Below are 20,239 nucleotides of genomic sequence, written 5' to 3' on the forward strand. Positions count from 1 at the left end.
CACTGGTTAAAACCGCTGTGCCCGTTGAAGGCTGATGTTTCCTTGCACGCGCTCTTGTTCGAAACAACTGATATCGGTACTGCCAGAGCGCAGCAGAGCCGGAGGAGGTTTCTTCCCTGCGCTGCAGCTCCCTGTACCCTTCCCGGCGGCTCTGGGCGAGGGCTGCGAGGTGTCCCGGCTGGGGCAGGGCAGGCAGGCGCCCCGGGCTTCCATGCGCCCTCTGCCCCCGCCCCTCCCGCCGCTCCGTCGGGGAGGCGCCCCCAGGCAGCCCGCGGGGAAGGGGAGGAGGCAGGCGGGGGTGGGACGGGGCGAGCGCAGCGGGACGGCGATCGCACCCGAGCCGAGAGGAGGGCGGGCGGGCTCCGCCGGCGGCGGTAAGGGGCGAGCCGGGACGGGGGGTTCGGCCCTGCCTGGGGCCGGGCGGGAGCGGCGAAACCCGCAGCGATCCGAGAGCGGCTCGCGGGGGTTGGCCGGCGCCGAACTCGGTGCCACCCGAGGGGCAGTGCTGGTCTTACTGAAATAGTAACATTCTTTACTTTGTAATTGTTACTGAATTCTTTTATGAACACCTGAGGAATTTGTGCAGCTCTAAACCAGTATTGGCGACCTTCCAGTACCTGAAGGGGCGACAGGAAAGCTGGGGAGGGGCTGTTCACAAGGGCTTGTAGGGATGGGACGAGGGGCAGTGCTGACAGACTGGAGAGGGGCAGGTTTAGACTGGACATAAGGAGGAATTTCTTCACCATGAGAGCGCTGAGGCCCTGGCCCGGGCTGCCCAGGGAAGCTGTGGCTGCCCCATCCCTGGAGGGGTTCCAGGCCAGGTTGGATGGGCCTTGGGCGCTGATCCAGTGGGAGGTGTCCCTGCCCGTGGCAGGGGGTGGGACTGGATGGGCTTTGAGGTCCCCTCCAACCCAAACTATTCTATGATTCTGTGATTTCTCAGCAGGTTGGTAAGCTAGGAAGTTGTTGTCTGAAGTGCAGGTAACCATGTTGGTGGCCCAAGCAAATGCTGTGACAGCTAGCGGCCAAACCCCCGCTGCTCCCATAAACCTGTATGTCCTGCCCGGTCATTTAAAAAAAAAAAAAAAATAGCCTTCAACCTGTGTTTCATTCCAGATGCCATAAACCCTGCTGTGCAGGGAGCCCCTGTAACTATTCGTGGTGTTGGAGAGCAACCTGGAATTCCTAGTGAAGAGGACTTTTTTTAATTCTTTTTTTTTTTTTTTTTTAATAGCAAGCAGGAAGGTGGGTTATTGCCTTCTCTTTCTCTTGTCCCAGGCTAATCTTCAGGTAGAATCCAGGATTGCATGACGCATGTTTGCACTGACTGTATGAAGTAATAGTTCAAATATCTTCTCAAAGTTGACATTTAAAGCAGAAGGGACATAAGCAGAATTTTCTAAGTTGAAAAGCTGAAGTTGTGGTTACTTCCACGAGACTCAGTATTTTGAAGAGATTGTTTTGTAATCCTGTTATTTTTTAGGACTTTCTGTTTTGATTGATAACTTAAGGGGACCAATACTTGGGTTTAGTTTTATACCATTCTCTGTAATACTTGGTAAATATCACCTGTGCTTCAGAACTGAAACTTTAACTTCAAAAAAAAAGGAAAGGAAGGCACAAGAGAGGTGGCTGCCATGCCAAGGATGCTGCCAAGTGCTGCAAAGACCTGAGACCTGTTTATGCCTGCCTTCAGGAAGAAAGGGGGGGGAGTAAAAAAGAAGAAAAACCAGTCATTTTTAAATTGAAGCAGCTGTCCACAACTAGGCAGTGGTAGGAAATGAAAAATGCAACAGCTTTTGCATATAAATATTGAATGCTAAGTATCAAGACTAGATGTGTTCATGCTGGGAGTTATATCATGACCATTTTAAAATCTGTGAAAAGGTGTTTGGCTGCACAGTGTCGGCGCAGCATAAGCAGCTGTGACTGGGGTCAAATCATCAGCGTTCAGCTCTGTAGTTCAGTCACAAGGGGAAACTTCTTTTTCTGAAGAAAACAGAAGATCAATGGTTTTTAAAAATATAGCTGTGGAATATTTGATACAACAGATATCATTGCATAAACTTAGAGTTTACTCATCTTTGACTGCTGTCTTATTCCCTCTCCAGTCTGTCAAAGCTGTGGTGCGAGTATGAGAATAGTGTGAAAGAGCCGTGCCTGTTCTCAAGGAAGTGATGGGTTGCCACAATTAGTGTTCCTGTGCACACTCTGCACCTATTGCCCCACAACTGTCCTTCCATACCAGCTCCTGTGTTTATCCTAGCTACATGGCTACTCTAGAACCAACAACGGACTGAGTATACAATTCCCTTTCTAATGAAACTTTCCACATTTCTGCGTAGTCTGTGAGGAAGACCATGGGTGTACTGAAAGGTACAGGTGTTAATAGTGTTTACTCATGTATCAGCAGATCAGCCTTGTGTAACCTGGAAGAGTGAACAAACTTGTGATGGGTTCATTATAGAAATGTTTAAAGACATCACTGAAATCCTGATGAAAACTGTGTTGTGTAAGGAAGGCAATCGGCAGTATTCCAGAGACTTTTCTGCACTCCAGGAGAGCGAAGAGGCTTATGTCGCTGTTGGGAAGCTTGTGTGCAGGGTCTTACTCTGCTTTGTGAGGATGCAGTGACAACAGCCCTAATCAGATACTTAAGCCTGAAATTCTTTTTCTTTGTGTTTTGTCTTTTGTAGGCCTAACGTTCTGTGCAGGCTGTTGAAAGGGCTTTATAACTTGAGAGACATGGTCAGAAGTGTAAAATCAAGAGATGACACCTGAGGGCTATTTTAAAGCTTTGAAGAATGACTGTGGAAACACGTACAGGAAATAACATTTTCTTTGAGGTTTGCAGCTTGGAGTGTGTCCACAGAGCCTTATCCTTGAGGTTGAAGGCTTAAGGGAGAGGTTTTTGGATGGTGAAGGAAAGACTGAGTGAATAGCTTGGCAGGGCAAGATCTGACAACAAATTTAGGTTACTTTTTCTCTTTTTGGTGTGCAGAAGTTACGTTGGTGGTATGTGTGATAGGGGAAGTAAGTACTGGCTACTGACTCAGCAGAGGAATGGGACTGTGGAGGCACTGAAGGTGACTGGGTGCAGATCTGAGTTCCGTGCTGTTGGGTGGTGGTAGTTAATTATTCCTAGGTACAGTGTGGAAAGGAAAAGATGAGTGATCCTGGAGGGCACCAGTGTTGACATGGACAGATACAGACATGAGTGGTGAGGAGGCAACATGGATATTTTAAGACCAGCAGAGGTTTACCAGACAGGAGGCAGTAGTTGAGAACTGTAGCTGAGAACTTACAGTAGTAGAAGTATAGGAGATAAACATAACTGCTTAAAGGGTGATGTAGATAGAAAAGAAGATGATTATGAGTTAAGGCTAAAACTTATTACAAAGTTTGGAACCATGATACAGTGGAGTTTCTAGAGTACCTCTAGAAAACAAGATCAAGTTTGTCTTACAATGGTCTGAAATTCTGGTGTTCTCAGATATGTATGCGTTGTCTTGTGAAGTGATGGAAAAAAAAAATGTCAGGTCCACTAATAAAACCCAGATTCCCTTTAATACCAAGATACTGATCCAGAGTCTGCATTCCACAAGGTGTACAACAGCACTTGGGGCAGAAGTATTTAACAGCCATACAGCAGCTATTGTTGTTGCCAGTCTCTGTGCAGTCTTTTTCTAGTACAGTAACCTGACTTCTGTTTTCCAGGTTATTATAGAGTAATTAAGGTTGGAAAAGGGATCTCCAGAGGTCATTTGGATCAGCCACCTCCTTAGGACCTACGTGGATGAGGTTGATCAAGACCCTTTAAGCTTGTGTTCGGTTAGAACTTTCTATTCTGAAATGTGTTTCCTACTTCTGTTCTTGTTACAGAATTAATTACAGCCAGCTCTGGCCCCAATGGGGAAATTCCGTATTAGCAGCTGGCTCATTTACCATACCTTTTGTTTGTTCTAGTAAAAGCCATCCAGTTGTAGTTTCTGTTTCCTTCCATTTAATCTATTCTTTGCCCTTGTGCACGTTGCCTGCAGATTCTACTGATATTCCTGGCAGGCGTTCTCCTGAACTTAAAAGATCCGATACCACAGTCAATCCAAGTGTAAGTCAAACCTCTTTTTTGTCTTCCTTCTTTTTTTTTTTTTTTTTTTTTTTAATTTCTTGGTGTCTGAGACATTTTTCCCCAGGTTTCTCTCCCTGCCCTGCGCAGGCTGTGCTGTACTCTGTGCTTTGAGGCCTGCTTAGGTAACGTCTTTCAAATTGAGGTGCATAGCTTCTTGGAAAGAGCTTGGGCAGTGAAGAATATGTGAAGGATGTTGTAACTGGTAGAAGGCAGTTTGGCTGGATATAGAGCAGCAGGAGTCAGGAGTGTGCCAGGAGTTTGAGACAAGCTGCAATCTTCCAGGGTTGGATGGCAATGGCAGGGAAACAGCATCTTGGCTCTTGTGCTCCTGGCAACCATCTGGTTTTGTTCTCAGTGGTGTCTGCTCCCTTGCTTAGCTGAAGCCCCTCACATGCCATGCTATTTTCCAGCCTTCCTCCAGCTCCATTTCTCCTGCCAGCTCCTCTGCCCTGTTTCCAACAAGTGGTGCCCAGCACTATGCCTTCCTCCTGGGCAGAAGCTAGAATGTCCCTGCTTGAGATTTGCTGTCTTGCACCCAAATGTGAATGACTGAATTTACATATGTCTTGTTTCTTTTTGTCCAACATATATGCCATTCAATGAAAGTCCCTGAAAAAATGAAAGCTGCTAAGAAATCTAAGAAAATAATCACTTCTTAGGCTCCTACAAGGAGCATGTCTTCTTGCTGATATTCCCATCTTGTTCATCACTTAGATAGCCAGATATAGGCTTACTTTATTTTTGTGTCCTTGCCTTGTCTTGCATGGCAACTTTGCTGGTGTGTTTTACCTCTCAGTAAAAATTCTCTAGAAAGCAATTTGATGTAACATTCCTTACAGTGGAAGATAAAAATAAACTATATATTTCTTTTCTAAGTCATCCTAATAAATGTGTGTAATGGAAACATCCCTCCTCTTGCTGAGAGTGCATATGTATTGATTCTGAGTTTTGGAATGATGCTCTGTGAAAGTAAAACCAGATGGTCTGAAATGTTTGGTCTGGTTTCATGATCTGCTTATGTTCCCTTACATGAATGTTGTTGCCATATCCCCTTGTACTAGTAGTACTTATGCTGTTGTGTGGCTGGTGAGACTAAGGAACTGATGCGGCTGAAAACTCACTCCGTGGCTTTAGGCAGCCAAAGTGGCAAGTTGGATGTTTCATTTGGTAGAAATAGTCTTAGACTGATTTAGGACGTTTGCTATTGTGCTGTTATAAGGATATAAATTTATTTTGATAAAAACAGGAATGTTGTAAGTTCATACCAAACAATGAAAATGTTCTTAGTTCAAACTTTCGTATAGCTTACTATGCTTATCTTTTATAAAAATTTCTTATTACAGACACACTCTCATTTAAATTAAAACATGTATTTTCTTTATACTAACGTTTGTTTCAGAAGGACTTAAAGCAAATAAAGACGTAATTATTTAGTTTTGGGGAGCCTGTTTAAAAGTAAACATGGCATTTTTGGTCTATACCTGAGTGGCTGAGGAAGATTTCAGATAAGGAAAATTGCCCTGTGAGGTACAATTCTTAGAAGAGTGGTACTTCCTACTGCATTAAAAACAGATGCCAGTCTCAGGTTTGGCACGGAGAGAGGGGTGACTCTACAGTGTCCTCCATCTTCCAGGAGTCTCTCAGGGGCAACATTCCTGCTCGTAAGTTTCTCCCCATGTGGTGTGATATTGTGAGGAACTGTGCTGACCTTTTTTTCTCCCCGAGGAAGGGCAGAGAGATCATCCACCGACAGTTATTCCTGAGGTGCTGTTGTTGTTACCTGTCTGCTTCTGTGGAATCCCTTTCTGCTAGACTCTTGTGCAGGCCAGGAAACCAGCTGGGATTTTAAAAAATTGTTGCCTAATGATTCATCTGTAATTGTTGAGTAAGGCATGAATGACTTGACTTACCTTTCCACTTTTGACTTGTTCCCTCTTGGGTTGTTTTTGCCATTTGTTCATGGGCTAAAGATGTTTCTCTGCACTCTTAGAACACACACTTCCTGCCTTCAGAAAAAGGCTGCAGGTTTAAACTATGTGATGCTAACACACTGATCCGGGCAACAGAAAAATTATAAGATGCGGGATGCATCCTATGGTGAGAAAATGGTAACAAATATGAGTTTAGTTTTGGGTGTGGAGAGTACAATTTGTAGTTACGGTGAATATCACCAGGTGAAGATGTGTGAAAGGCTGAGAGCCAGACTCTGACCCTGGCTGGTCTGCATCATGAAGGGAGTGTGAGGTGGGGAGGGGAAGATGACTGCAGCCCTGTAGCTTTGTGCATCTTTGTATTTGGGAACACAATACAGACAATAGCGCCCTAGCATTCTTGCAGTAAATCAGCCCCTTGGGAGAAAGGGAATCTTGAATACATTTCCTTTCCTGGAACAGACAATGGCATAAGTTAATGTGTGAGTATCTATTGTCTGACAGATCCAGCAGGTATACATTATCACAGGGCAATCTATTGATCTGGGCATGTTAAGTAAGACTTGGGTAGCTTCTGGACTGTGATAAACATGTTCTTTATTATTTTCTCTGTAATGCCTGTATACATCTTGATGAAGAATATCAGAGCAAGAGTCTTCCTCATCTACTCTAGGTTTGACTGTTTGATACTTCAGTTACTGAAACTGCCCAGCGTTTTACAAACCCGTGTCGTGGGAGGCTGTACCAAGGAACACTATGCACCTATTTAAAAAAGCTGTAGGTCATAGCCTGTATTGTAATTAATTACATAAAAATTATTGGACAGTTTTCTGGTGAGATATAACCCTGCTGAATCCTGTAATGTGTAGCTGCCTCTGAGTGTACTTACAGTTTCATGTCAAAGTTTTATCTTGCGTGATTTTAGTCAGATGCAAGCCTTGAAGCCCATTAGAGAATGCTGTAAGAATCTTGGCTTTATAATAAATACTTGGTTAATAGGTTCTTCGGGTAAGTTACCTTAGAAGTTCTGATTCACTTAATTCACTTCCTCCAGGAGCAAGATTGAAGGAAAGCTTAGCCAGGTGTTGTGCTTTTTTTTTTTGCGGTACAGTCTGCAAATTCTCTTGCTGTGTGAAATCAGCTTTTCTGGGTGGGGAGGAAATGCAGACCCTGCTTCTGGTTCAACTGTTTCAGGTTTCCAGAATTCATGTGGCTTTAGTGCAGTTGCAAAAGTAACACATAGTTGTGCTGCACTCTCCATCGGAGAGAAGGGTATTCATGCATTGTTCTGTTGGTAGAATTTGTTACTTGTCTTCCTGATCTCCAGCTAGTGTAGCTAACTAATCTCATACAGTCGTTTGTGAATGTGGCTTTTACCAGCCTTTTCCTTCCCTTATGCCAACTTGTTCTGTATGTAGAGCAATAGACCTCTGCAGAAAGGAATGAACTGGGAGAATGCTTTGCCCCAAGCCAATGTTCCAATGTGTACTTGTGAAGGGAATTATTTGGGCTGAGAAAACTTCTTGTAGCTCTAAATACTTGCTATATTTTTCTCTCGAGCAAATGAACGATAAAGAAAAATCTGGAGTAAGGAGCTGGTGCTTTTGCTGCCTTATTAATTCTTCTCTGGAGCCTAGTGACTCATCTGCCCAAAGTCAGAGTGCAGCTGGGCATGGTGAGTCAGCATCCACCTGTGCACATGGAATACAAGAGGTTTATTATGAAGAATCACAGAATCATAGAACAGTTTTGGTTGGAAGTAACCTTAAAATCCAGTTCCAGCCACTCTGCCATGAGGGGGAAGAGCAGAATAATGACGTGGGATGGGCAGCTGAAGCGATTGGTCTTACCACATGCATTTCTAAAGACTTACAGCAAAAGAGTAGTGAGAGTCTGGGAAGAGAAGCTAGAACTGCTCAGTTCTTCTCTGCTTACTTGTGTTTGGATCTGAAACTTCCAGATGTAAATGGAAACTATCAGTGTAGAAGGCCTGGTCTTGCATTTAGTGTGCTTGTTGGTTTTTCAGTCTTTGCATATCCTGGTTTGAGATAGCTTTCGTGTTGCCTGATGTTTTGCATATTGTGCTACCTCCAGATAACTTTTTAGTGTATTTGACTTCCTTGTTGCCCATCTTATCCTTGGCCTTCTCTTGCAGTCAGATACTCCTCACTGAACAGTCTTCCCTTTTGAACTATTTAGGAGCAGCATAACAGAGTCTGCTTTAAGAAGATAAAACTTGTGGGTTCAGTTTCTGCTTCTGCTATCAGTTTTTGTGCCTGTTTATACTTTGATTAGTGGATTGCTGCTGTTTTGTAAGTAGCTGAGTACAGTTTAAGGTGTTTGAAATTCAAGTTTTCCCTATCCTGTATGAATACTTGAGATTCTTTGTTGCTTTTTATATGATCTGAGGTTGATCTGGAACAGTCTTTTGTCCTCTTTGAAATCAGGAATTCTGCATTTGTTGCTCTTCCCAGACAAGCCTGTATCAGTGGTATTTTATATAAGAATGTATCTGTAAAATGTATTACGATTGAAATTATAAGCTGCTCTATTTGCAGGGAGCAAAGTGCCAGTGGAAACTATGGAAAGTCTATTAGTGCCTTAAGAGATTGCATAGGGAAGTATAACACAGTTTTCTTACTAGCCCAGGCTGTAAGTCTTGTAAATTAAAATGCTGAAAATCCTTTCTAGAATATCCCTCTCCTTTGTTTTCGTTACTGTCTAATCCTTGGTTTTATGCTTGTTGCTATATCAATTTATTGCAGTTATTAAAGTTTCAGATAACATAGTAAGTTTGATACTTGGAAACTCTTTATGATCATGATTGTTTTGGTGTCTGGGTGTTGGGTTTTTGTAAGTTTGTTTTAAGTGGAGGAAGCTGGTTTTCAGTTAATTCCAGACCCAATCTTGCAATGAACTCTAGGGGCAGGGATTTGGTTTGCAAGCAGTTTGTTCAGGGTTGGAACTTACTTTCTTCAGAGGATGTAGCATCTCACCTCTGAATCAGTGTACATAAATGCAAGTGTTTAAACATAAAAGGCATTGCATTTATTTTCAAAAGCAAGTGTGGAAATAATGGAAAGTAGAAGGGAAGTAAAGAGTTTTTCTAACCTACTTAATGCTGAATGTCAGAATTTCTGATGTGTAACTGTTCTTCAAACTTTCGGGGGGAAATTTATTAATAAACATAGGGAAAAAACTTATTGTGTTAAAGTTTTTCTTACAATTTTCCTTACAGTTTACTTTCAGAGGAGTTGGTTTAGTTCTTCATTGCTACCTGTCTGTCTTCATTATTCTCTGTGGTCTTTGAAAACTAAGGAAACTCAATTTCTTTGGCTTTTTCTCAGCCTTTGATTGTTCTTACTGCTTTTCTTTGGAATCTGTTCACCTCTCTCTTCTTAGGTACTGTAGTCCCATGGGGGCTTTCCCAGAGCAGCAGGACTTTCAGCTGTCATACAGACACTGGTTTTGCTTGCACATCCCTCCACAGTGTCTGTCATTTTTGTGGCACTGTCAGCTTATATTCAGCTTCTGCTCAAGGAGATCTGCTGGATCCCTCTCTGCACTCCAGCTGCTGAAGTGATCAGTTCTTCTGAGTGAAGAATGTGATATATTTATTGAGTGGTAGGTGGAAGAGGTACATTTTAAACTGTACAAAAAACTAGATTTTAGGAGACTGAAGGAAAAAAGGAGATTCCTTGTGCAGTTCTTTCATAGGTCACTAACACTAGGACTCCATGTGTTAATTTGGAGATCTTGGCTGCTTTGACCTCAGGGTGGCCATTATGCAAATGTCTTGAAATGGCAATGAGAAGATAGTTTTTCAGAAAATGCAGTGGAAAAGTTCCAGATCTGTGCACAAAATAGCTATATTCTTTCCTGGGATGAATCCTGTTAATGCAATTGATTGTTAAACCAGTGCTTTTAAGCATTGCGATATACTGAAAACAGCAAACAAGTTCTGGACTTCATCCACACACATAAACAGAATGGAATGAGGTACTCTGGGAGAAGATGGTTGTAGATGCATAGTTTCACCACAGTTATCTCTACTTTGGGATAATAAGCTCTCAGATAAAGTAATCATTCTATCTTGGAAGTAAAAGGATTATTCAGCCCATTTCATGGGAAGCTATTGTGCAATAGGTCATTTCACAACAGTTGTAGATTGTTTCTCTGCTGTCTGCTGTGACTATGTATTGATTTGGGTGTGAAAGAAATTGTGATCTTCCATTTTCTCAGGAACTAAATTGTCCAAAGGTAATTTAATAATTTAAGGAATAATCGAGTTCTGTACTAAGACCCCCTTTCCACTCCCAGGCTTGTCTTCTAAGCCAGAAAGCCAGCAAAGTCTTCATGGATAATGTTACTCTCCTGGATTCTTCACTCTTCCTTTCCGTGTCCTTCTGCGTAGTGACTCCGCATATTGGGCAGCCAAGTTACAGCATCCTTCTGGAATTGTAGACATCCACAGCATAGCTTGTGAGGAAAGGATTGTTCACTGGTGGGTCTTGAGAGTTTAACCAGGTCTGAACTTTGATCTTTAATGTTCAACTTTGTGTTAGCTTGTGTCTCCACTTAACCACACATTCCTCTTTGGTTTATTTTTGGGAAGAGGTGTAATTTTTGCTTAAGATAGAAAAGGAAGTTGGGCTCTGAACTTTGCAAGTAGTTTCAGAAGCACGTGAATCCCAAGTTAGCTAAGTTGTGTCTGTTTAGGTCCTTTTATTACCATGCAATGCAGTGGCGTACCAAGATGTGATACGAACAATGGGGAGAACTGTTCAGCTTAGAATGCCTGGTGTCTTACACCACAAGACACTGCATATATATCCAGCAAGCTTCACCACAAACCAGGGTCATGTTTGATAGCAGCTACTATGTGGCATATCATATTGTTTCATTTTTTAGCAGAACAGGACAGAAGGGAATCCAAAATACTGTTCTTGGGAGAAACTGCCAGATAGCTTAGTACACTAATAAAGTTGCCCCGTGTACCTGTTTTAGCACTTCTAATGTGTAAAGGAAGACTTGAGGGTTGGAAAACGTGTAAAAATTATCCTGTGATAAGTAAGATGAAATAAGCAACAACAATGAAATCAAGATTAACATTTAGTAATATCAGAACAAACAGCAGTCAGTAAATTTTATGCTGGTAAAGGTGCACTAATTAACCTAGTTATCTTCTTGCTGTTTATCGGAATAGGGCCTAATTAGTTGTCAGCTGTCCTTAATAAATAATGTCTTTTGCTATAATTTTCCCTCTGTTATGTGTCAGATACAATGTCTGCTCCGAGTGGCATCCCTGTCCCATCTGCACCACCTTCTTATGAGGAAGCAACAGGAATCAATGTGAGCTATCCTCACCCCTATCCTATCCCAGAACCTGGCCAGAAACCAGATGGGAAGGGAATGAACCCTCCCCCATACATGGGACAGCCGGCACCAGTGCCCAACCCAGGTAAGCCAGAAAAACTCTACTGTACCTTGTGTTAAGGAGGTGTTAAGTGACTGTATAATAGATGCTGTGCAGATGATTAAAGATAGGGTTCACAGGAGTTCCCTATCTTCCAAAAATGTTTTTGAAGAGGTCAGTCAGTTCTTGCAAATCCTTCAGTGTGCACGAATATCAATAACATCATTTGGCTTTCTGCAGTTTTTAATGCGTTCTTATTCTTATTTTCTGAATTAGGAAATGCCATAGTGATTTCCCTTTGTCATTGTGCATTTCATTGCTCTCAGCCTCAAATATTTCAGAGTAGTAGCTGGTTCTAGCTTAGAGGAAGTTGATTGACTATCCTCTTTCCTTATTTACCCATTGGGTAAACAGCCTATTTCTCTGCTCAGTTACAGTTCAGACAGTATACGTACAGCAGCCAGTAGTATTTTATGACCGCCCCGTTCAGATGTGCTGCCCTTCCTGTAACCAGATGATAGTGACACGTCTCTCGTATGACTCAGGAGCTTTGACTTGGCTGTCATGTGGGGGCCTCTGCCTGCTGGGGTAAGTTGATTCCAATTTTCACTTTATTTTTCTCTTCTTACAGGACTTTTTATATCTCCAAAGAGTAAAAAAGCTCTCAGCTTTGTAGCTTTCTCATTCTGTCTAGGACTTGACCCATTATGGTTTTAATAGCCTATATCTGCATTTAAGACCTATAGGACCTTATAGCAGCCCTAGAACACTAGTGATGGACTCCATAGCCATTTGTGTTCTTCCTATAGCTTCATAGCACCAGTTTTACTTATGGCTTTTGCAGGAAATGTATTTTACCTTCTTGTATATATAACAAATGGTAAAACTGTTTGTTGTTTTTTCTTTGCAGGTGTATAGCTGGCTGCTGCTTAATTCCCTTCTGCATTGATGCCCTAAAGGATGTGGATCACACCTGTCCAAACTGTGGTGCTCTTGTTGGTTCTTATAAGCGTTTATAGGCAGTATTTAAACACCGATAATTGATTGATGGAGTTGGTTAGCACCTCTACAAGCCCTTTCTGAAGCTTCCTGGAGAATTCTGGTTGTTTCTGTGCATCCTCTCACTGGAAACCAATCAAAAGTAATGTCTGTTGCAAGATTGTTTGAATAAGAATTTCCTTGAGGGGATTCTGACGTAGGTCTATAATCTGTATGTAAAAAGTGTACATACAGTATCTGTATGTAAAAAGTACGTGTAATCGTGATGGGCCACTCGCTCCTGCACCAGTTGATAGCAACTAAATGTTGTATCTTTCTGCTTTATGCAAAACAGGCTGGTGATGTTCTTCAGTTAATCGTGTCCCAGTCATACTACACGCTGTTGTACTTGCTAACGGTCTCGGCACAAAGCAAGAGGAGAACGTCTATGGAGACTGATAAAGTCTTGTGCTTGGTGTTGATGCTTTTCCAACAGCACTGTTTACAAACTGGCAGGGAGTTTCTTGATTTCAAGACAGGCACCCCTCTCTGACAAAAGAAGTGATTTGTTTGCATCTTTTCACAAGCACTGAAATTCACTTTAAAACTTTCTTAAGTCAAAAGAGAGCCAAACCTAAAGGCTTCTTCCTTCTTGGACGCTGCTTTACCAAATGAACAACTCAGGTTATTGTGCATCAATGTTCAATAGTGATTCAATCTAGTTCCTGAATTTCTTTGCCAGTTTTAAGTCTGGTCACATCTCTACTGTGACATCTGTGCAGTAGAGATGTTCATACAGGAATTTTTAATAGATATTTTTTCAGCATTTTTTGTTTGGTTGGGTTTTTTTACTCTCAGTTTCTAATTCTGTGAAGTGTTCTCTCCATTCTAGTGGAAAAGGTCACAAAGCCTTGATTATAACATTGGAAAATTTCCTTTTACGTTTACGTAAGTCAACTGATAGATCATAAGCAAATCTCAGCCTTACCTTAAGGCTTGAACTCTATCTGCAAAACGCAGGTACGGGACCTGTGCTTTTATTTGTCGATCTGTTTGTTAATTACTATTTCTTCATTGGGAGGGTAATAAGTTTGTTAAGGAGTTTCTCTGATAATTATTTAGACTTGTACTCTTGATTCTAAAAGAGAAGTTCTGTTTTCAGAAACCTAAGCAGGATATGCTTATTGAAGCTGATGATCACAAATAATTAGGGAAAGAGGCTCTGAATGTTGAAGTATTTTATATCATAAGCAGCAGACTCAGTCCAAATAACATCTTGATGCATTTGGATGATATCTGTCTAGAAAAGACAGGTGTTTAAATAAGGCTATGATGCTAATGCTGTATTAATCTCTGTAAAAGTGAAAAGCTAAAATAAATACAAATAAAAATACTTCATTTACAGTTCTTGCCAAATATCCTTTCTGTACATACTTGGTGTAAGTTAACTTTTCATAAGTCTTTCAACACTTCATATTTGAAATCCAGGAGTCTGTGGATCACAAATAGAACCTCTAGCTTTGTGCCTTGTGTAAATTAGTTTTTGTAAACTGCTGCTGCCTGTGGATCAGTCTGCAAGTGGTTTAAGAGCTTCCCTGTACCTTTGGAAAAGGTTTCTGTTCATATCTCTCCCTCTACCATATGAATTTACATTAGCAGCTACTAATTGGCAAGAGAATGGTGGAGATGAAAAGCTGGTAGTTTTGCAGCTTTCCACTTTGATGATGCAGTACTTGCTTGTGGTTTTCTGTCTGCTGCACCACCATAATGCTTTTTTTGAGGACCTGGGTGATGCTCCATTGAATTTTCTGTTCTGATGACACAGGTACTGATTCTAACTTACATGAGTCATATGCTTGAATGTATAGCAGTATTTCCCCTGCCAGATTTCACAGAAAACGTACTTTTTTCACTTTATCATCAGAGCAAGAGAGGAAGCAGCAATAAAGCATGCAGTGTTTCCAAACTTTGACATTTTCTGGCATGGTGGGGAGGATTTATGGTTCTTTTAGTACCTGTATGAGTCTGGTCTGGATAATTCTGCCGGTCATTGGTTTGGTGAATAAGTCCTCAAATTGTAATTCCCTTAGCCTCCCCTTTTCTCTGTGAAGTGATGGTTGCAGTGTCTGAGGTGGTAGCACCAGAACGCAGAACATTGACCAAAACAAAAAAATTATGTAGGTTTATCTTTGTTTTGTGCTATGGGGACAGTCCATTGCATGTCTTTCTCAATCCATAAGAGGAATTTAACAGGACACACAATGTTGGCAGCTATTCCATCTCATTAAGCATTCTGTGAAAGTTTCTGCTGCCCTTCTATATTTCAATTTCCTTAAACACAAAGCTTGTGTGTGTTCTCTTGTGCATGGAATTATCTACAGAATGTGCAGAATCAACTTGCTTTGTTAAACTTTAGACAGACAAATGCAGGATGTAACTTACTTTATTTGAAAGTGCTTTGTGTTTAATTAGGTTGAAGTTACTTTTTGTTTTTAAAACTGATTATATGTAAAATAAAAAACTTTGTATTTTGTATCTAGTGCTTATAATCAGAAAATTATAACATTTTGAATGTTTCCAAACACATGAATGGCTGAAATGTTAAAATTGAGTCAAGAAATGTAATCACAGGGTGAAATTTTTCAATCTCATTTGGCTCAAGTCTCTGATAAGTGGCATTCTCTGGCCTGCAGTCCAGCACGGAGCCACATTTGAAAATGTGGTGTTTTCCTGCATCTCAGGCCCTTTAAATAGTTCTTCAGTTAAGCGTCCTTTGGATACGAGTTTCACATGCAATATTACTAAATGAACACACCTAGATACGGCTGCATTTTTATGTCCCAGTGATCCTAAGGAGAAAACAGATATCAAATATCATTATCTTCACTTGGAAAGAGTCTCTTTGTTCTTTTTTTTTTTTTCCTAAGATACAGAAAGTACAGGGAGGCAATGTCAGTCCCTCAAATAATTTTGCTCTCGTGCATTGATTTCTATTATTTTTATTAAAAATATTTTGGTTAATTTGTTAATAAGCAAGTTGAGTTGTGAACAAATAGCTTTTTCCTCTGTTGATAGATACAGAAGTGGCATGCTGACTTTATGTGCTCATGCTATTTCCATAAATAGGGAAGGGGCATAGGCCATCTGAAATGCATAGGCCATCTGAAATCTTGCGTGACAAATCTGGGTGAAGCCTTCTCATACCTTCATTAGCTTTACAGGATGATGTTGCTTTCTGTTACATTTTGACAGTGTTATTTCCATTAGACTTCTGTTTTTGACAGAACTTGCGCACTGTTCAAACATAGTTAAATCTGATGAGCTTAAGCCAGAAGGAAAGAACATTTGTTTTGTCATCCAAAATAAAAGCTGTTAGAACAAGTGCAAAGCAGCTGAGAGCCTTGCAGGAGGGAGTTGTTAAGGAAGAGCAGAGTGGTTTCAAAAAGCTGCTATTTTTGTAGTATTTGTGAAAACGCTTCTGGCAGTCTAACCACAACTTCTTTTTTTAAGAAATGAGTTGTGATTTGTGTGCTCAGAGTCAGTTAATTATTCTTCATAAATGAGCACAAAAGGTGAGTAATGGAGTGTATGCTGTCATCCTAGCAATAAAAATCTAGAAGTGCGAGTACGGTGACAAAGGTGTGACGTGTTTATAGTTCAATTATATTGTGTTTTATAGGAAATTAGCCTTTGTGGTCCTGTGTTCTTTAGAAGATCCTGCAAAGCGATACAAATTCATTATCATTAGGGTGACTTTCAATGTATTTTTTTGAAGTAAATATCCTAGTGTGTGATGTGCCAGATGTGAATCCAGTCAGTATACATTTTCCAGTGAGTATGTTATTACTTTTTCGAACCAGGGCAGCAAAAAGTACATGGTGAAACATGCTGGTTTCAAAGGAAGTGCTTCTTATTAACACTTGTAACTGATTTTTGTTACAAATATATTTTTTTAAAGATTCTGAAAATCTCATGTCTGTTTGAACAGGTGGCAGTGCGTTTTGGAGATGCTAAAAGTAGTGCTGCTCAAGTCTAGAATAAACAAAGAGTAAGTAGGAGGCTTTTTGGAAGTCCTGTTGTTGGATAGTTTGATTAATGCCTTAACGGGATGTATGACAGACACAGCTCTAGGATCTCAAGCCATGGTCCACTTGAATGTGACAACAGGGATTTCACAGAAGTATTGAGTATGCAAAGACATGGGCAAAGTCGTTTACACCTCTTGCTCCATGAAGCCTCTAAAGCGCATTTTTCTGGCAAGGGAGGGAGGAAGGGACAGCTTGTCTCGCTTGCTCTGTGTCTTGGTGACTGGTGGTACACAAGTTACCTCAGGCGGATGCTTCATGAGCTGCTCCAGCTCTGTGAAAGAGCGCTGAAGAATTTTCACACTGGGATAATAAATGAATGAATAAATAAATAAATAAGGTGAAGAATCATGGAATGGTTCGTGTTGGAAGAGTACTCAAAGCCCATCCAGTTCCAACCCCCTACACCTCTCGCTGGATGAGGTTGCTCAAAGCCTCATCCAGCCTGGCCTTGAACACCTCCAGGGATGGGGCAGCCACTGCTGCTCTGGGCAACCTGGGCAAGTGCCTCACCACCTGCACAGTAAAAACATTTCTTCCTAAGATCATGGAATCATCGAACAGTTTGGGTTGGAAGAGACCTCAAAGCCCATCCAGTCCCACCCCTGCCACGGGCAGGGACACCTCCCACTGGATCAGGGGCTCCAAGGCCCATCCAACCTGGCCTGGAACCCCTCCAGGGTTGGGGCAGCCACAGCTTCCCTGGGCAGCCTGGGCCAGGCCCTCACCGCTCTCATGGTGAAGAAATTCCTCCTAATATCCAGTCTAAATCTGCTCCTCTCCGGTTTATCTCCGTTCCCCCTCGTCCCATCCCCACAAGCCTTTGCGAACAGCCCCTCTCCAGCTTTCTTGTAGCCCCTTCAGGTACTGGAAGGTCGCTATAAGATCTCAGAGCCTTCTCCGGGCTGAACAAACCCAACTCTCTCAGCCTGTCCTCGTAGGGGAGGTGCTAAAGATCTAATATAAATCTCCCCTCTTTCACCTTAAACCCCTTCCCTCTCTCCTCCAGAGCTTTCCCGTGGCAGGAGCCTAACGCACCCCTCCCTCCACCCCCGAGAAGCGGCGTTCTGCCCTTTCTGGCTCTGGGGCGGCCCCTCCTCCCCTCCTCACTCCGTTCCCTCAGCAAAACGCTCGGGGCTGCGGCTTTTCTGCCACGTTCAAGCGCTTTCTGCTGCCTCTGCTTTTGGCTCCGGGGTTAAACGAGAGCTTTGTGACAATGTGGATCGGAAAGAACTCGTGTGGCCTTGTGAGAATTAATTAATAACTTTTGCTGCAGCTGGTTTGTATGTTTAATTATCTTGTCATATAAATCTGTCTTGTGTCAAGAGAGAATATACGAATAACCTGAATGGTTAAATACTCTCTTAGAGTTCCAAGAATTTATTTATACTCTTAATTAACTTGTGTGAGAATTAATTGATAAGTTTTGTTGCAGCTGGTTTGTATACTTACTCATCTTGTCATATAAATCTGTCTGGTATCAAGAGAGAATATGCAGACACTCCCCAGACAGGGATGAATAATCGGAAAGGATAAACGCTGTCTTAGAGTTGCAAAAATGTATTGATATGCTTAGCTGTCTTGTGAGGTGAGGCTGTTTTAGGCCAAGAGAGAACCTGTCTTAGGGCTGTGAGAGTTTATTAAGTTGTAAATTGTAGTTGCCTTAGGTGAAGAGATAACCTGAAGGAACTCTCCAGACATGGTTGGATAACCTAAATAAACATTCTTTGGGGACTTACACGGTTCTTTGTCTAAAATTAGTATATATACCCACTGCTTTTGTAAGATGGGATGCCTTTTTTAGAAGGGCGTCCAATTCAGCACTGAATTGTAAAACAAAAGTATTATTGCCTTTTCTTCAAAGACTTTGTCCTTTTCAATATTTTACCAGGGAATGTTTCTCACTGCCTTAACGAAGAGGCTTCGCTGGTTTGTCAAAGCTCAGATTTTCTTGGCAATGCCGGTGTTGAGTTTCCAGGTGTCCCTGCAGATCCTGGCTCTGTTGTGTCCTCCATGCTGTTGTTGATTGAATTCAATTTCCAAACGTGAGCACAGCATACCTCGCAGCCCGACCATGGTGTCGATCACCTGTGTGTGCCATTAAGCTGGGTGTGCAGCACCTGTGCCTGGTGTTCCTCCACACTGAGAGATTATCCAGGGCAGAACCCAGACGGAAATCCCTCTTTGGGAGTTTCTTTGCCTGCCTGCTTTGGGTGGGGTGGTTTGATGTTTTAGGAATCTTTCATTTAGGGGAGGTAGGGAAAAAATGCTTACAAGATATTGAGCTTGTTTTTGTCTCAGATTATGTCCTTTGTTTCACGATCCACTTGAGTGAAGTTTGCCAGATACACAGGACACTGATGTTATTCTGTGTTTCGTCTTAAAGATTTGGATCTAGCACACATTTCGGTCTACTGCAAATCAGGCATTGAATTCCTCACTTAAAAGTTTCAATACAAAGGGCCCCAAATCCGTGATATACTGAAAAAAGCTATTTGAAATGTTTTTGACAAAAAAGCTCTGGAGTTCTGGTTTTAAATTTCTTTGTTCTTTGGTGTGTGAAACAGTCAAGATTCAAGCAAGCTCAGATTTATAAAATTCTTCTTATAAAATACTTTTCTGCCTTGTTTATTAATATAATTTCTTCCGTAAGAAAAGGAAAGCTGCAAACTTAAAACGTAAAATTAAAATATAAATTTAATTATTTTGGAAAGTGTGATTTACAGCTACAACTTAAATAGGAGAGCAAGGCCATTTCCACAGAAGGGAACATTAGATGCAGTTACCAGCTAACAGGGAATCTGTTAGCAGGTTGCGGTGCTGTCGGAGGCGGGATGGATGTTTGGGTGCGCCTGTCTCTCCCCTCACTCCACAGACACACCGCCCCTCTGCCTGCCCCGCCGGAGCCCCTCCTCTGGCGGCACGAGGGGGGTTGAAGTAGTGAGCTGCGGCTTCGTAAGGGAAGTTTTCTTTCCCCGCCTTGCTCAGAGGAGCCTTTGAGAGGAGAACTGATGTGGTTTTGTTAACTTCTGGGCTGAGGAGATGATTTTGATGGCCACGGGGCTGCAGGCCATCGTTTTACTCTGTGCTGTTGTGGCAGGAGCTTCAGGGGGTAAGTAGAAGAAAGCTTTTCCTCTTCTAAGACTGAGCTCTCTCAATGCAATGTACTTCTGCTGGGGAACGATCTCACTAGCAGGCTTTCTGAGATGCTGTGAATTGTGTTACAACTTGCATGTTTGCAGTAATTATTGTAGTAACTTTGTCTTGATTTTCAGGGCAGATTTTAGCAAGCAGGTTGCTGTGCCGAGCGATCTGGGTGGCGCTGGGCAGGTGAATGGTGCATCTTCCCTTGGCGTCACTGGGAAAGCAGCAGAAGCTGTGAGATTGTGCCAGTCGATTCACCATCTCGCCTGAAAATGACGTGTTAGCGTGGTCTTCTAAAATTGTGCTCGCTCTGGTATTTAGCAGATGAAGGATTCTGAAAACTGTGACTGGATCATGAAATGTCAACCATGTGGCTATTGTTACTCGTCAGCTGAAAAGAGAGAAGTGCTGCCGTTTCTAGAACTAAAATAAATTGTGGGAGAAAATTTAAAATTTGAGATGGGCAAAGCAAAGAGAAGAAACTCTAGATTTAGGCACCTTAACAAAGTTCAGGTGCCTGATTGTCCAGGGTGTTCAGCGTTCTGCACCATCTGTC

At 42.0% G+C, this 20,239-nt stretch overlaps 2 protein-coding genes across 14 annotated transcripts in view; both read left to right on the top strand.

Moving 5' to 3' along the window:
• Window positions 1–225: 225 nt before the first annotated feature.
• On the top strand, window positions 226–13,858 carry LITAF (lipopolysaccharide induced TNF factor). Of its 7 annotated transcripts, none has more exons than XM_054080828.1 (6): window positions 309–374; window positions 4,041–4,108; window positions 10,381–10,587; window positions 11,339–11,521; window positions 11,908–12,064; window positions 12,387–13,858. In XM_054080828.1, exons 4-6 carry the CDS (start codon window positions 11,344–11,346, stop codon window positions 12,493–12,495), a joined length of 444 nt encoding a protein of 147 aa, XP_053936803.1. In that variant the 5' UTR covers window positions 309–374; window positions 4,041–4,108; window positions 10,381–10,587; window positions 11,339–11,343; the 3' UTR covers window positions 12,496–13,858. The 7 variants fall into 7 exon arrangements, with proteins under 7 accessions (XP_053936798.1, XP_053936801.1, XP_053936803.1 ...); XM_054080821.1 differs by having other exon boundaries at window positions 310–374; window positions 10,381–10,564; XM_054080826.1 differs by lacking the exon at window positions 10,381–10,587 and having other exon boundaries at window positions 302–374.
• A 5,410-nt stretch (window positions 13,859–19,268) lies between these two features.
• LOC128853691 (uncharacterized) overlaps window positions 19,269–20,239 on the top strand; it is an 84,958-nt gene continuing 83,987 nt past the window's right edge. For 2 of the 7 annotated variants that reach the window (XR_008452370.1, XM_054080222.1), the window contains exon 1: window positions 19,269–19,651. Coding sequence is in view for 4 of the 7 variants with exons in the window: in XM_054080222.1 (XP_053936197.1) it covers window positions 19,582–19,651 (70 nt within the window). In the remaining 3 variants the exon portion in view is untranslated. The remainder of the gene's footprint in view (window positions 19,652–20,239) is intronic. The other 5 variants (XR_008452369.1, XM_054080220.1, XM_054080218.1 and 2 more) reach the window with 3 other exon arrangements.

Source organism: Cuculus canorus, chromosome 15 (genome assembly GCF_017976375.1).
Source record: "Cuculus canorus isolate bCucCan1 chromosome 15, bCucCan1.pri, whole genome shotgun sequence".
Classification (NCBI taxonomy): domain Eukaryota; kingdom Metazoa; phylum Chordata; class Aves; order Cuculiformes; family Cuculidae; genus Cuculus; species Cuculus canorus.

Excerpts from the sequence above, each read along its gene's own strand:
- LITAF (XM_054080823.1), top strand. The coding sequence starts at position 11,344 with ATGTCTGCTCCGAGTGGCATCCCTGTCCCATCTGCACCACCTTCTTAT. Across the intron at positions 11,522-11,907 it reads GGCACCAGTGCCCAACCCAG|TTACAGTTCAGACAGTATAC; the intron begins GTAAGCCAGAAA and ends TTCTCTGCTCAG. Across the intron at positions 12,065-12,386 it reads GGGGGCCTCTGCCTGCTGGG|GTGTATAGCTGGCTGCTGCT; the intron begins GTAAGTTGATTC and ends TTTTCTTTGCAG.